At 36.1% G+C, this 16,283-nt stretch overlaps 1 protein-coding gene across 1 annotated transcript; it reads left to right on the top strand.

Moving 5' to 3' along the window:
- The first annotated feature begins 14,793 nt into the window (after positions 1 to 14,793).
- On the top strand, positions 14,794 to 15,543 carry LOC117340522. Its single transcript, XM_033902282.1, has one exon. The coding sequence runs from the start codon at positions 14,794 to 14,796 to the stop codon at positions 15,541 to 15,543; it is 750 nt and encodes a 249-aa protein (XP_033758173.1).
- Positions 15,544 to 16,283: the final 740 nt, after the last annotated feature.

Here is a 16,283-nt window from a genome sequence, read left to right as displayed (position 1 = left end):
CCAATGTTGTTTCACATCTTATTGGTTGTAATCCACTTTGGAGGAATAGCGTTTTGACGGCGGACGACGGCAGACGGAACACGTACGATGGCTATATAGGTCACCCTGACACTTCGAGTCAGATGACCTAAAAACAATGCTCTGACCTCTGACACATCGCTGATAGTTCATATTTCTGAAAAAAATGTTTAGGGACACAATGTCAATTCATCCCAGTTATCTATGTACTTTAGTAGTCAATCCGTTCAATGCAGGTGTAACGTTGAAAATGAACCCCCGTGGAAAATGGAACCGATGGAACCCTGTTCCATTTTCAACGTTGAAAATGGAACTGCGATGCCGTGGAAAACGGTCCAAATATCATAATTTTCTTTACATACCCGTTGAAAATGGACCCCGTTGAATATTGAACCACGTAAAAGTATTGGATCTCGGTACCAGTTTATATTGTCATAGACGTTGCGATAAGATATGCTTACATGATACAATGTATAAACGATATTGAAGGACATTGGTAAAATAAAATGGCCTGTGACCTCAGGTGACCTTTGATATCACATTAGGCTGTTATAAAAAGTGTATATAAAATGTAAATAATACTTATGTACATTGATTAATACTTTAACTCGTGACAACTAGTGACCAAGATAATGACCATTAGCATCACTTTAAATAAGATGTCCCTATACAAGTACAAGATATTGATCGACATTGATTACCAAAGTTGACCTTTGACCCTTGGTTACCCATATAATGACCTTTGATATAACTCATCACTGTTATAAGATATTCATATGACATGTACACAATATTTATCGACATTGACAATTTAACCTTTGACCTTTGGTGACCCAGATAATGACCTTTCGAATAACTTATCACCGTTATAAGATATGCATATCAAATGTAAATTGGACCAAATTAATAAGAGTTTGACCTGTGACCTTTGGTGACCCATATAATGACCTTTGATATATATTCAAACTGTAATATGAAATGTATACGATATTGATGGACATTTAGTAATAATTTGACCTTTGACCCTTGGTGACTCATACCTTTGCTATAACTCATCACTGTTATAAGATATTCATATGACTTGTACACGATATTAGTCGACATTGATAAAAAATTTAACCTTTGACCTTTGGTGACCCAGATAATGACCTTTCGTATAACTTATCACCGTTATAAGATATGCATATGAAATGTATATGACATTGGTCCAAATTAATTAAGAATTTGACCTGTGACCTTTGGTGACCCATATTATGACCTTTGGTATATATTCAAACTGTAATATGATATGCATATGAAATGTACACGATATTGATCGACATTGATAAACAACTTAACCTTTGAACTTTTGTGACCCAAATAATGACTTGTGGTATAACTTGTCACCCTTATAAGATATGCATATGAAATGTATACGATATTGGTCCAAATTAATTAAGAATTTGACCTGTGACCTTTGGTGACCCATATTATGACCTTTGGTATATATTCAAACTGCAATATGATATGCATATGAAATGCATAAAATATTGGACATTGATTAATAATTTGACCTTTGACCTTTGTTAACCCATTTTATAAACTTTGTTATAACTTATCACGGCTATAAGATATTCACATAGCACGAAACGATATTGATCGACATTGATAAAAAAATGACCTTTGGTGTAACTTTTAACTATATAAGACATTCATATGACCTGTATACGACATTGGTCCATATTTATGAAGAATCTGACTTGTGACCTTTTGTGTCCATTTTAATGACCTTTGGTATAAACTTCTAACTGTTATGCATATGCATATTTTAATGTATGTGATATTGATCGACATTGACCTTTGGTGACACATATAATGGCATTTTGTATACATTTTAACTATTATAAGCTATTCATAAAACATGTATACGATATTGATCGACATAGATTTGTCCAATTATGTTTTCGGTAAATTATTTATAAACCGAGATCCACTGTAACGTTTGAATATGGAACTGGTGTCATTTTGAAAATCTAATATTGAAAAGGGTTAATATGTTATCGGGTCCATTTCAACGTTGAATTTGGAACCGGTGTCATTTTAAACTAATAATATGGAAATGGGTCAATATGCTGTAGGGTCCATTTTCAATGTTGAATATGGAACCGGGGTCATTTTCAGCAAATGATATGGAAATGGGTCAGTACGTCGTTGGGTCCATTTTCAACGTTGAATATGGAACCGGGGTCATTTTCAGCAAATGATATGGAAATGGGTCAGTACGTCGTTGGGTCCATTTTCAACGTTGAATATAGAACCGGGGTCATTTTCAGCAAATGATATGGAAATGGGTCAGTATGTTGTGGGGTCCATTTTCAACGTTGAATATGGAACCGGGGTCATTCTTAGCTAATAATATGGAAATGGGTCAGTATGTTGTAGGGTCCATTTTCAACGTTGAAAATGGACCCAACAACATACTGACCCATTTGCATATTTAAAATGAAAAAAATGACCTCGGTTCCATATTTAACGTTGAAAATGGACTCCACGATATACTGACCCATTTGCTGAAAATGACCCCGGTTCCATATTTAACGTTGAAAATGGACCCCACAACATATATATACTGACTCACTTCCATATCATTTTTTTTAAATCACCCCGGTTCCATATTCAACGTTCAAAATTGACCCCACAACATACTGACCATTTCCATATTATATGTTTAAAATGGCACCGGTTCCATATTCAAATGTTACAGTGGATCTCGGTTTATGAAAAAAAAAAAAAAACAAAAAACAAAAAACAAAAAAACGAACGCTTAATAGGACAAATTGTTGATCCATGTCGATGAATATCATATATGTATATGATTATCTTATTATTGTTTAAATTTATACGAAAATTTATATTACAATTTGAAAATCAACCAAAGGTTATTATATGGGATACCAAAGGTCACAGGTCACATCGTCAATCAATGTCGATCAATATCTTGTACATGTTACATATATGCAGAACTTATATAAGTCATAATTCATACCAAGGGTCATTATACGGGTCACCAAATGTCACATGTCAAATTGTTAATCAATGTCGATCAATATCGTGTACTTGTTTCATGAATATCTTATCATAGTGATAAATTTTACCAAAGGTCATTATATATGTCACCAAAGGTCGAAGGTCAAATATTTTATCAATGTTGATCAATATCGTATGTGTTTTATATGCATGTCATATTTCAGTTTGAAGATATACCAAAGGTCATTATATGGGTCACCAAATGTCACAGGTCAAATTATCAACAAATGTCGATCAATATCGTGCACATGACATATGTATATCTGATAACAGTGACAAGTTACTCCAAAGGTCATTATATGGGCCACCAAAGGTCACAGGTCAAATTGTCAATCAATGTCGATCAATATCGTATACATTTTACATGTATATCATATTACAGTTTGAAGATATACCAAAGGTCATTATATGGGTCACCAAAGGTCACAGGTCAAATTGTCAATCAATATCGCATAAATTTTGCATTATATCATATTACAGTTTGAAGATATACCAAAGGTCATCATATGGGTCACCAAAGGTCAAAGGTCAAATTGTTTATCAATGTTGATCAATATCGTTTACATTATATATGTATATCATATTACAATTTGAAGATATACCAAAGGTCATTATATTGGTCACCAAAGATCGAATTGTCAATATCGATCAATATTTTATGGTTGTTAAATTGTATGACAGACTTGTATCCTATAACCAGAGACGTATATGCCAGATATACAAGTCTCTGTTATAACAGTGCTGTTATTCAGAGCAACATATATGTGGCTCACTTTTCAAAGGGTTCCGTTTTCAACAGGCTACACATGGAAAAGAGAGACCTGATGGGGTCCATTTTCAACAGGAGAGTCAGTTTTCCACAGGTTCCATTTTCCACGGGGGTCCATTTTCAACGTTACACGGGCAGCGTTAACTGTCAGTATTACTGCCTTATTCTATATTTAAAATCGAAACATTTATGTAACTTAAAATAGAACATGCCGTCATATTCCAGGAATTAAGACGATCTTCTGAATTACTACAAATAGTTTATATTGACAAATTACAGATAGGACCTAAGGTTAAAAAGTGTCTTACAACGACGACATGGAGACTCGGACACCAGTTATATATCATTTAGATATTACACATGGAAATATAAAAAATAGCACATACTGTCCCATACCCGGAAGCCATTATCTAAAATTCTGAGAAGTATATATCGCCGCCATTTTGACAGACATAAGATCAGGTTAAACAGTGTCTGACAGCTACCCTTAGCGACATGGCGGCCAGAATGCAGGCACCAGTTCCTGGGTGTACCCGACATCCAGGGATGGGGTTTGTTTGTGTTTGTAAATCGTGTGAGGACGAGTTAATTTGTATTGACTGTATAACGGACAGTCACAACGGTCACAAAATGGCTAAACTGACTGATTACGTGGCGGACCAGAAACGGGAAATACAGCAGTATGTTGAAAAGCTTTCCAAAACCGACATTCCTCAAATCGAGCGGGATATTAGTGAAAATGAGACAAACGGTGGAGGAGGATATCAGAAAAGTCATCAGTGACATTAAACGTCAGGGGAAACAGATAAAAGACAACATCGATAATGCTATTGACTCGTTTGTGAAGATGTGTACCGAGCTAGAGAAACTGAATACAAGTATTTCTGAGAAAAACAAAATTGCACTAACCAAACATCTGAGAGAGGACCTGAAACCAAAACTGGACAGATACCAACAGGTACTGACATCCGGTTCAACCGCTGACGTCACTACATTAGCGCGGGAAATCAGGAATACCCCCGTTGATCCACCCTCTCTTGAACGTTTGCAGACACTGGAGTTCCAACCCGGGACCATCTCCACAGAACTCCTGGAACGCATGATTGGTAAGATACTTGTCGACGGACAAGATCAAACATACAAGCCGATTCCGACACCCGTGGTTCTGTCCGAGTTTAAGACGTCGTTTCCTTTCGATGTATGTCGTACATATATTACTGGTGACGAGGCATGGTTATCATACTGGGAAGGTGAAAGCGTGTTCCGGGTGGACATTAGAGGCAATGTGAAGGAGACGATCGAGTGTAGGGTCAAAGTCCAATCGATCTCCGTATCCCCGACCACGGGCAGGGTGTGGTTCTGTGTGTATGATGACCGAAGTATCCGTGAAATCACGACGGATGGTGGCGTCGTTACACGCTTTAACGTTAACAACACACCAGGTTCTCTGTGTATCACTAGTGATGACATGGTGGTGGTGGGGATGAAGGGAGGAATACAACTGTACACTACAGACGGCCGGGCAGTGTCAGCTGGAGCGGGCGGTCCTTGTCGACAGGTGGCAGTGTGGCCCTCATCACATGGCGTCCTGTTCTCTGACCGGGGATGTAGCTGCTGTTGATTAATGATGGTGTAATGTATGATGACTACATGGCGGGAAAGAAACCAGACAAACAGCCTCACGTCATTGTGATGGATAAACACCTAAACCTGAAGTTTCGCTGTAAAGATACCGGTACAACCAAATCAAACGGAAGTTCCAAACAGTCATCAAAGTTTTACCCGTACGATGTTTGTTTTGATGGAAGTTGGTGATATCCTCGTAGCGGAATGGATCACCAAGTCAGTACTATTGATTGACGGGAATACTGGACGCTGTATGAGGACTGTTTATACATCTGATGGAAGTAAACCATGGTGTATCAGTCTACAGGAGGACGGCACCTTCTGGGTCGGACACATGGAATAACATCATTAAGATATTGAAATATAAATAGACAATAGACATGTATCCCCGTGTTGAACAATGTATCACTTTGAGCGTTGGTCAAATACTGTGAATATGACAATATAATAGAATAGAAAACATGAAATTTATAATTATGAATTATGTTTTACAGATAATCATAAAATATATGGACCAAACTGAAATGTACATAAAAATGATAAAATATATGGATCAAACTGAAATGAACATGAAAATGATTTTTTTTATTGAATAACTTTTACTTTTATTGAAAAACAAATAGTTCACGATCGATTCTACGCTACGTGTGTGTAAAAGTTTAATGTGACTTAATTGTCACTCGTTACATTGTTCTTAATTATCATTCGTTACATTGTTCTTAATTTACGTTGACTCTTGACTTCACAATCGTACAGATAGTTATTTACTGAATCGTTTACATGTATTATTAGATATATTTGTGTAAAAAAAGTTTCATCAGTATGTGACATTGTTTGTTTTATTTTTAACATAACCAACGGCCAACAAGGACGCGAAGTGCCTGTGAGCATACATTTTGTATGTGATGGTAAATAACCCATCGTCTGTCCATTCATCTGTATGCCACTAAGTACCTGTGAGCTTACGCTTTGGTAAAGTATCTCCAGTCTGACCATCCGTCTGTCCGTAAAGTGGCTGGGGAGGGGTATAAGATTTAATAGTTACACGCATACTATGATAGTTAGAAGTATATAGTGTGGTTATCAATCCTTGTTACCTGTGCCTGTGACCCCAAAGGGGCATACCCCGACCCCCTGCGAGGTGTGCCCCTATCCCTTAAGGCCACCTACCACCTAAAGGATGTGCCCCCTATACCACAGCGCATAATACGGTGGTCGTCATGGGGTGTATATCCTTAACTCCCTACTCCCTAACTCACAAAAACTGACCCCTCCTATTGGGGCTAGGATATCCAGCATGTTCTTACCAGCATGCCGGTTATTAGCTCACCTGCCCGAAGGGCAAGTGAGCTTATGCCGTGGCGCGGCGTCCGTCGTCCGTCCGTCGTCCGTCCGGCCGTCCGGCCGTCCGTCCGGCGTCAACTTTTCCATTCAAGCAACTTCTTCTCAATAACCAAAAGGCCCAGAGACCTAATATTGGACCTGTAGCATGCTGGGGTGAAGGGCTACCAAGTTTGTTCAAATGAATAACGTTGACCTTCATTCAAGGTCACAGGGGTCAAAAAGGCTAAAATCTTTAAACAACTTCTTCTCAATAACCAAGAGTCCCAGGGAGTATATATTAGGTCTGTAGCATGCTGGGGTGAAGGGCTACCAAGTTTGTTCAAATGAATGACCTTGACTTTCATTCAAGGTCACAGGGGTCAAATATGCTAAAAAAAAATTAAACGACTTCTTCTAAATAGCCAAAAGACCCAGGGACTTGATATTGGGTCTGAAGCATGCTGGGGTGAAGGGCTACCAAGTTTGTTCAAATGAATGACCTTGACCTTCATTCAAGGTCACAGGAGTCAAAAAGGCTAAAATCTTTAAACGACTTCTTCTCAATAACCAACAGATCCAGAGACCTAATATTTGGCCTGCAGCATGCTAGGGTGAAGGGCTCCCAAGTTTGTTCAAATGAATGACCTTGATCTTCATTCAAGGTCACAGGAGTCAAAAAGGCTAAAATCTTTGAACGACTTCTTCTCAATAACCAAGAGGCCCAGGGAGTTGATATTTCGCCTGTAGCATGCTGGGGTGAAGGGCTACCAAGTTTGTTCAAATGAATGACCTTGACCTTCATTCAAGGTCACAGGAGTCAAAAAGGCTGAAATCTTTAAACGACTTCTTCTCAATAACCAACAGATCCAGAGACCTAATATTTGGCCTGCAGCATGCTAGGGTGAAGGGCTCCCAAGTTTGTTCAAATGAATGACCTTGACCTTCATTCAAGGTCACAGGAGTCAAAAAGGCTAAAATCTTTAAACAACTTCTTCTCAATAACCAAGAGTCCCAGAGACCTAATATTTGGCCTGTAGCATGCTGGGGTGAAGGGCTCCCAAGTTTGTTCAAATGAATGACCTTGATCTTCATTCAAGGTCACAGGAGTCAAAAAGGCTGAAATCTTTAAACGACTTCTTCTCAATGACCAAGAGGCCCAGGGAGTTGATATTGGGTCTGTAGCATGCTTGGGTAAAGGGCTACCAAGTTTGTTCAAATGAATGACCTTGATCTTTATTCAAGGTCACAGGAGTCAAAAAGGCTAAAATCTTTAAACAACTTCTTCTCAATAACCAACAGTCCCAGGGAATTGATATTGGCTCTGTAGCATGCTGGGGTGAAGGGCTACCTAGTTTGTTCAAATGAATGACCTTGACCTTCATTCAATATCACAGGGACCAAACAGGCTAAAATATTTAAACGACTTCTTCTCAAGAACCAAGAGTCCCAGGGAGTTGATATTGGGTTTGTAGCATGCTGCGGTAAAGGGCTACCAAATTTGTTCAAATGAATGACCTTGACCTTCATTCAAGGTCACAGGAGTCAAAAAGGCTAAAATCTTTAAACGACTTCTTCTCAATAACCAAGAGTCCCAGGGAGTTGATATAAGGTCTGTAGCATGCTTGGGTAAAGGGCTACCAAGTTTGTTGAAATGAATGACCTTGACCTTCATTCAACGTCACAGGAGTCAAAAAGGCTGAAATCTTGAAACGACTTCTTCTCAATAACCAAGAGTCCCATGGAGTTAATATTGGGTCTGTAGCATGCTGGGGTAAAGGGCTACCAAGTTTGTTCAAATGAATGACCCTGACTCGCATTCAAGGTCACGTCGATCAAGTATGCTTAAATCTTTGAATGACTTTTAGTGAAAAGCCAAAGTGCAGAGAGACATTATTATATTGGTCCTGTAGCATGCTTTCAAATAACTGCAGGATCCATATATGAAAAGATCACTGCATTGCAGGTGAGCGATTTGGGCCCATTGGGCCCTTGTTCTTTTTACCCTCAGTGTAAAATCTACGTAGTTCAAAGATGATTGTTTTCAAATAATATTTGAAATGTATACAGTTCTTCGATATGACTTGATTATAATCAGGGATATCCGTGAATGGCTTCTAAAAATACTTTCAATCAAATTGTATCATATATTGTATGGATGAATCGAAGGTCCCCTTGACCACTTTTCGTCATGTTCGCCGAGGTTTCAGAGTCAAGGACAACACCATATTCACATGCGTTCAAGAGCGTCCAGGATTTAGTAACTTCTATAACGACAATGTGTGACGAAGGTCATTGCCGTAGAAGACAGAGCACGATCCGAACTGAGCGATGTCCTTCAAGCAAAATGTACCGTACGTGCCTATAAAAAGAATAAAACGTCTTCGCCGTGTCAGTGAGAAGAAGACTGCCGACAGGGTGCCTCGCCCGTAAAAAAGCGTCTGAAATTGAAAGAGGAGCGGTGTGTGTTTCGCCCGGAGCCCCGACTCGTCCTACTACAGGTATACCCCTACCATCAAAGTGTCTTACCCATTTAGCATAATCAAAGGTCTCCCCTATGAGTGCAATGGACAATATTCATATTGAATACAGAGTCGTCTAACCCATGAGACGTTATCGCGGCGATCTGTCTATGGCGGTACGCCATTTCACGCATCATCATTATCATGGAGTCCTGAAATAAGACCATAGCTCTCTCTCTCTCTCTCTCTCTCTCTCTCTCTCCTATAACAGCTGATGTGTAACCGTATGCATTGCCCGTGTCCGATATTTTGTTTTATTACATTTTTGTCAGTGAAATATAAATTTATAAAACTGGCAAAACGTATATTTTCACTGAAGCGATGAACACTGACATATAAAAAGCAAAGGTGAGTGGCACGCCAATCAAAACACAAAAAATACACATAAAAACGCAGAGATGAGCAGCTTACGCTCATACAAGTATAACATTATATTTGAAGATATATCAATTGCTTAGATGTGAGGGAGGGAGGTTTTCGTTTTCAAAAACAGTCATTCTAGTTCATTTTTTAACAAAATTGTACTAATCAAAAAGTTTTTTAAAGATGGCGACAGTGAAATTTTTTTCTGATGAAGATGTGGGCGTTAATGACCAATCAGGTTTGACCTTTAACTGCTGACCTGTATGCAATACCAAACAAGGGGATGTGGGCGGAGGCCAAGCTATGTATTTAAAAAAAATTGGTGACGTGAGCAAAAATGTGTTTGGAAACAAACTTTTATATCTCTTACTCTTTCATTACATTTATCTATTACTCTCACAGTACATTTATCTATTACTCTCACATTACATTTATCTGTTACTCTCACAGTACATTTATCTATTACTCTCACATAACATTTATCTATTACTCTCACATTACATTTATCTGTTACTCTCACAGTATATATATCTATTACTCACAGTACATTTATCTATTACTCACAGTACATATATCTATTACTCTCACATTACATTTATCTATTACTCTCACATTACATTTATCTATTACTCTCACATAACATTTATCTATTACTCTCACATTACATTTATCTATTACTCTCACATTACATTTACCTATTACTCTCACATTACATTTACCTATTACTCTCACATTACCTTTATCTATTACTCACATTACATTATCTATTACTCTCACATTACATTTATACATTACTCTCACATAACATTTATTTATTACTCTCACATTACATTTATCTATTACTCTCACATTACATTTATCTATTACTCTCACATTACATTTATCTATTACTCTCACATTACATTTATCTATTACTCTCACATAACATTTATCTATTACTCTCACATTACATTTATCTATTACTCTCACATAACATTTATCTGTAACTCTCACATAACATTTATCTATTACTCTCACATAACATTTATCTATTACTCTCACATAACATTTATCTATTACTCTCACAGTACATATATATTACTCTCACAGTACATATATATATTACTATCACAGTACATATATCTAACAGTACATATATCTATTACTATCACAGTACATTTACCTATTACTCTCACATTACATTTATCTATTACTCTCACATAACATTTATCTATTACTCTCACATAACATTTATCTATTACTCTCACATTACATTTATCTATTACTCTCACAGTACATATATCTATTACTCTCACAGTACATATATATTACTCTCACAGTACATATATATATTACTATCACAGTACATATATCTAACAGTACATATATCTATTACTATCACAGTACATATATCTATTACTCTCACAGTACATATATCTATTACTCTCACAGTACATATATCTATTACCCTCACAGTACATTTATCTATTACTCTCACAGTACATTTATATATTACTCTCACAGTACATATATATATTACTCTCACAGTACATATATCTATTACTCTCACAGTACATATATCTATTACTCTCACAGTACATATTTCTATTACTCTCAAAGTACATTTATATATTACTCTCACAGTACATTTATCTATTACTCTCACAGTACATATTTCTATTACTCTCACAGTACATATATCTATTACTCTCACAGTACATATATCTATTACTCTCACAGTACATATTTCTATTACTCTCAAAGTACATTTATATATTACTCTCACAGTACATATATCTATTACTCTCACAGTACATTTATATATTACTCTCACAGTACATATTTCTATTACTCTCAAAGTACATTTATATATTACTCTCACAGTACATTTATCTATTACTCTCACATTACATTTATCTATTACTAACATTACATATATCTATTACTCTCACAGTACATATCTATTACTCACATTACATTATCTATTACTCACATTACATTTATCTATTACTCACATTACATTTATCTATTACTCGCATTACATTTATCTATTACTCTCACATTACATTTATCTATTACTCTTATTACATTTATCTATTACTCTCACATTACATTTATCTATTAATCACATTACATTTATCTGTTACTCTCACATTACGTTTATCTATTACTCTCATTACATTTATCTGTTACTCTCACATTGCATGTATCTGTTACTCTCACATTACATTTATCTATTACTCACATTTCCTTTATCTTTTACTCACATTACATTTATATATTACTCACATTACATTTATCTATTACTCACACATAACATTAATATATTACTCTCACATAACATTGATCTTTTACTAACATTACATATATCTATTACTCTCACATAACATTTATCTTTTACTAACATTACATTTATCTATTACTCACATTACATTTATCTATTACTCTCATTACATTTATCAGTTACTCTTACATTACATTTATCTTTTACTAACATTACATTTATCAGTTACTCTCACAGTACATATATTTATTACTCACATTACATTTATCTCTTACTCAAATTACATTTATCTATTACTCAAATTACCTTTATCTATTACTCACATTACATTATCTGTTACTCTCACATCACATTTATCTATTACTCTCACATCACATTTATCTGTTACTCACATTACATTATCTGTTACTCATTACATTTATCTATTACTAACATACCATTTATCCGTCACTCTCACATCACATGTATCTATTACTCACATCACATTTATCTATTACTAACATTACATTTATCTATTACTCTCACATTCCATTATCTGTTACTCTCATTACATTTATCTGTTACTCTCACATTACATTTATCTATTACTCTCACATTACATTTATCTGTTACTCACATAACATTTATCTGTTACTCTCACATTACATTTATCTATTACTCACATTACATTTATCTGTAACTCTCGCATTACATTTATCTGTAACTCTCGCATTACGTTGATCTGTTGAAATTAAAAAAAAAGTGAGTTGTACATATATATAGGGCGGTGAGAGGTTTTTCAACTGGTGGTCAAAAGTATAATGAAATGACTCTTCTTTCTTGGATGGTATTTTTATTAAGGGTATACATACATATATACATACATATAACACATCTGTACATGTATCTGTACTGGCCTGTCCCGGGCGAGAGCCCAGCCCAGGACTGAGTGTCCAGGAGTGGCTCCCTGGAAACCGACTACATAATATAGTAACATCTAACCTTTTATAGTCCTAAGTCCTAGGTATGAGTATATATGATTGATTGATACATGATAATACGGAAGACGGCTGTCATATAGCCTGAGACAATATTAGATAACCATGTACAACATGTACCATTAATATCAGATCAACTACGTCAACAGGTAAACAGAGTTGGTGCCAAAGGGCAAATGTGTTATATAGAAATACAGATCTAGGAATATTTTTAGATATAAAATCTTATATATATTTTTAACTAAATTTTAAAATAATTTATTATATTTCATTCGTCCCTTTGTCAAAAATGATTTCAAATTAGATATAATTTCGACATCATATAAGTAAATTTTAAAATAATTTATTATATTTCAAAAAGAAAATACTATGACACATTTTATGGGGAAAATTATTAACAAACTACAATCTCGTCCCTGAAATATGGATTTATTATATTGACCCCCCCCCCCCCCCCTTTTTTTTTTTTAGCAGAGATAACCTGCTAGATGTATTTAATGGATTTCTTTTATTTCACAATACCTAAATGTACCAAAACTCGATTTCTAGTATGCAAATTAAGGTTTTCTATTTATTTCTGAAATGAAATTCGACAATTAAATGTATATGAATGCATAAAAAACAAAAATGATAACAGGTGATTGTTGAAATGTAGTTTCGTATTAAAATAGTGTTAAAAAATCTTTGCCTGCCGAGCCTCGAACACCTTCCGTTAGACCAGTGTTCAGTTTCATACTTCTGTAATAAATTTCAGCGACGATGTGTCAATCAATTAGTCACAGTGTCTGTACTATTTTTCGGCATAGCCGTATAATTTTCTTTTGTTCCCGGATATGACGCGACAGGTGGCGCTACTGGTCAAGATGAAGTATATGATTGGTCAATGTAGCGGTAAATGCAAAATGCAGACGTGAAGTTAAAGACGAAACAAAAGTGGATGTATCTATTCAAATGACACATTAATAAAATCAAATTCCTGATTCATATGCAGTCTTATTATCACCAAAAATGATTCAAACTGATATAATTTTGTTATCCGTGCTGAAACCGCGTATTTATTAATTATTTCGTTAATTTATTTCACCAGAAGTTTTACAGTATAACCACCATCATTAAAACTATGCCGTTTATCTTTTTTTAAAGATATTTCTTGTTTGTACTACCTTTTTAATGGGAAATCCATTAAACGCAGTCACCGTAAACTGTCAGTATTGTTACCTTATTCTAAATTTAGAAACCACACATGTAACTTAAAATAGACCATGCCGTCATATCCTCGAAGACGAGTTTAGAAATTCTACGATTAGTACATATATCACAGTAGGGTGCATGTACTCAAGGCGACTTGGCGACTCAGACACCAGTCTTTCTTACAGGTAGTTTAAAACCAACTTGACCAAGTTACATTACATACCATTTACAATACACCTGTAACTATAAATAGTACATACTGTCATATACCCGATAGTCTGTCTTAACAAATATACCGAAGTATCGACGTCATATTGACAGATACGAGGTAAAACAGGCCTAGCAGCTAGCCTTAGCAACATGGCGGCCCAGACAGCAGCCCTCGGGTGTCCCTGTCATCAAGGGATGGGGTTTGTTTACGTGTGTAAATCCACAGGGGGCTAACTCAATGAAAACAGAGTTTTATTAGTAATTACCTCGATTTTTTAATAATTTTTTAAATCTCGATTTTTCTGAAAAAAATCATATGGTCGTTAAGTATATTGACCAGTCCATCCAGTAAATACGAAATATGTATGGTAAATTCCATTTTCATTGAGTTAGCCCCCTGTGTGTAAATCGTGTGAGGACCAGTTAATTTGTATTGAGTGTATAACGGACAGCCACAACGGTCACACAATGGCTAAACTTACTGATTACGTGGCGGACCAGAAACGAGAAATACAGCAGTATGTTGACCAGCTTTCCAACACTGACATTCCTAAAATCAAGGACGACATTCATGAGAGCGAGACAAACGGTGGAGATATGGGGTTTGTTTATGTGTGTAAATCGTGTGAGGACCAGTTAAATTGTACTAACTGCATAACGGACAGTCACAACGGTCACAAAACGAATACAATGACTGAATACCTGGCGGACCTGCAGCAGTATGCTGACAAGCTTTCCAACACCGACATTCCTAAAATCGAAGAGGGTATTCGTGAAAGCGAGACAAACGGTGGAGGATATCAGAAAATCATCAGTGACATTAAACGTCAGGGGAAACAGATGAAAGACAACATCGACAATGCAATTGACTGGTTTGTGAAGATGTGTACCGAGCTAGAGAAACTGAATACAAGTATTTCTGAGAAAAACAAAACTGCACTAACCAAACATCTGAGAGAGGACCTAAAACCAAAACTGGAAAGATGCCAGCAGGTACTGACATCCAGTATACCCGTTGACGTCACAACATTAGCGCGGGAAATCAGGAATACCTCAATTGACCCACCATCGCTTGGGCGTTTGCAGGCAGTGGAGTTTAAAATCGGGACCATCTCCACGGAACTCCTGGAACGCATGATTGGTAAGATACTCGTCGACGGAGAAGACCAGTCGTACAAAAAGATTCCGAAACCTGTGGTTCTGTCCGAGTTTTCGTGATGGATAAACACCTAAACATGAAGTTTCTCTGTAAAGACCTTGGTACAACTAAATCAAACGGAAGTTCCAAACAGTCATCAAAGTTTTACCCGTACGATGTTTGTTTTGATGGAGTTGGCGATATCCTCGTAGTGGAATGTTTCTCAAATTCAATACTTCTAATTGACGGGAATACTGGACACTGTATGAGGACTGTTTATACAGTTGATGGGAGTACAGCATGGTGTATCAGTCTACAGGAGGACGGTACCCTCTGGGTCGGACATAAAAGTGACAGAATAAAAATACTCAAATACAAATAGACATAAGACATGTATCCCCGTGTTGAACAATGCATCATTGTTCAGATACACAGTGGCCTTCAAATACTGTGGTTATGACAATTAAACATTAGACATTTCATTTGGGAATAATGATTTTAGTGATAAAACATGACAATCGAAAACATATTTTGACTTTGAATAAACGTTTATTCAACAGCATTGCGTCATTAGTAATAATTCACGATCGATACTAAGGTACATATATGTAATATTAGAAGGTGTCTTCAATACTAAGGTACATATATGTAATATTAGAAGGTGTCTTCAATACTAAGGTACATATATGTAATATTAGAAGGTGTCTTCAATACTAAGGTACATATATGTAATATTAGAAGGTGTCTTCAATACTAAGGTACATATATGTAATATTAGAATGTGTCTTCAATTACCTCTTGTTACATTGTTCTTTATTTG

The sequence above is a fragment of the Pecten maximus genome, chromosome 13 (assembly GCF_902652985.1).
Source record: "Pecten maximus chromosome 13, xPecMax1.1, whole genome shotgun sequence".
Taxonomy (NCBI): Eukaryota; Metazoa; Mollusca; class Bivalvia; order Pectinida; family Pectinidae; genus Pecten; species Pecten maximus.
This window is presented reverse-complemented; position numbering and strand designations above follow the sequence as displayed.

What these genes read in the sequence shown, in the direction of transcription:
- LOC117340522 (XM_033902282.1), top strand. Translation starts at nt 14,794, where the DNA reads ATGGCTAAACTTACTGATTACGTGGCGGACCAGAAACGAGAAATACAG.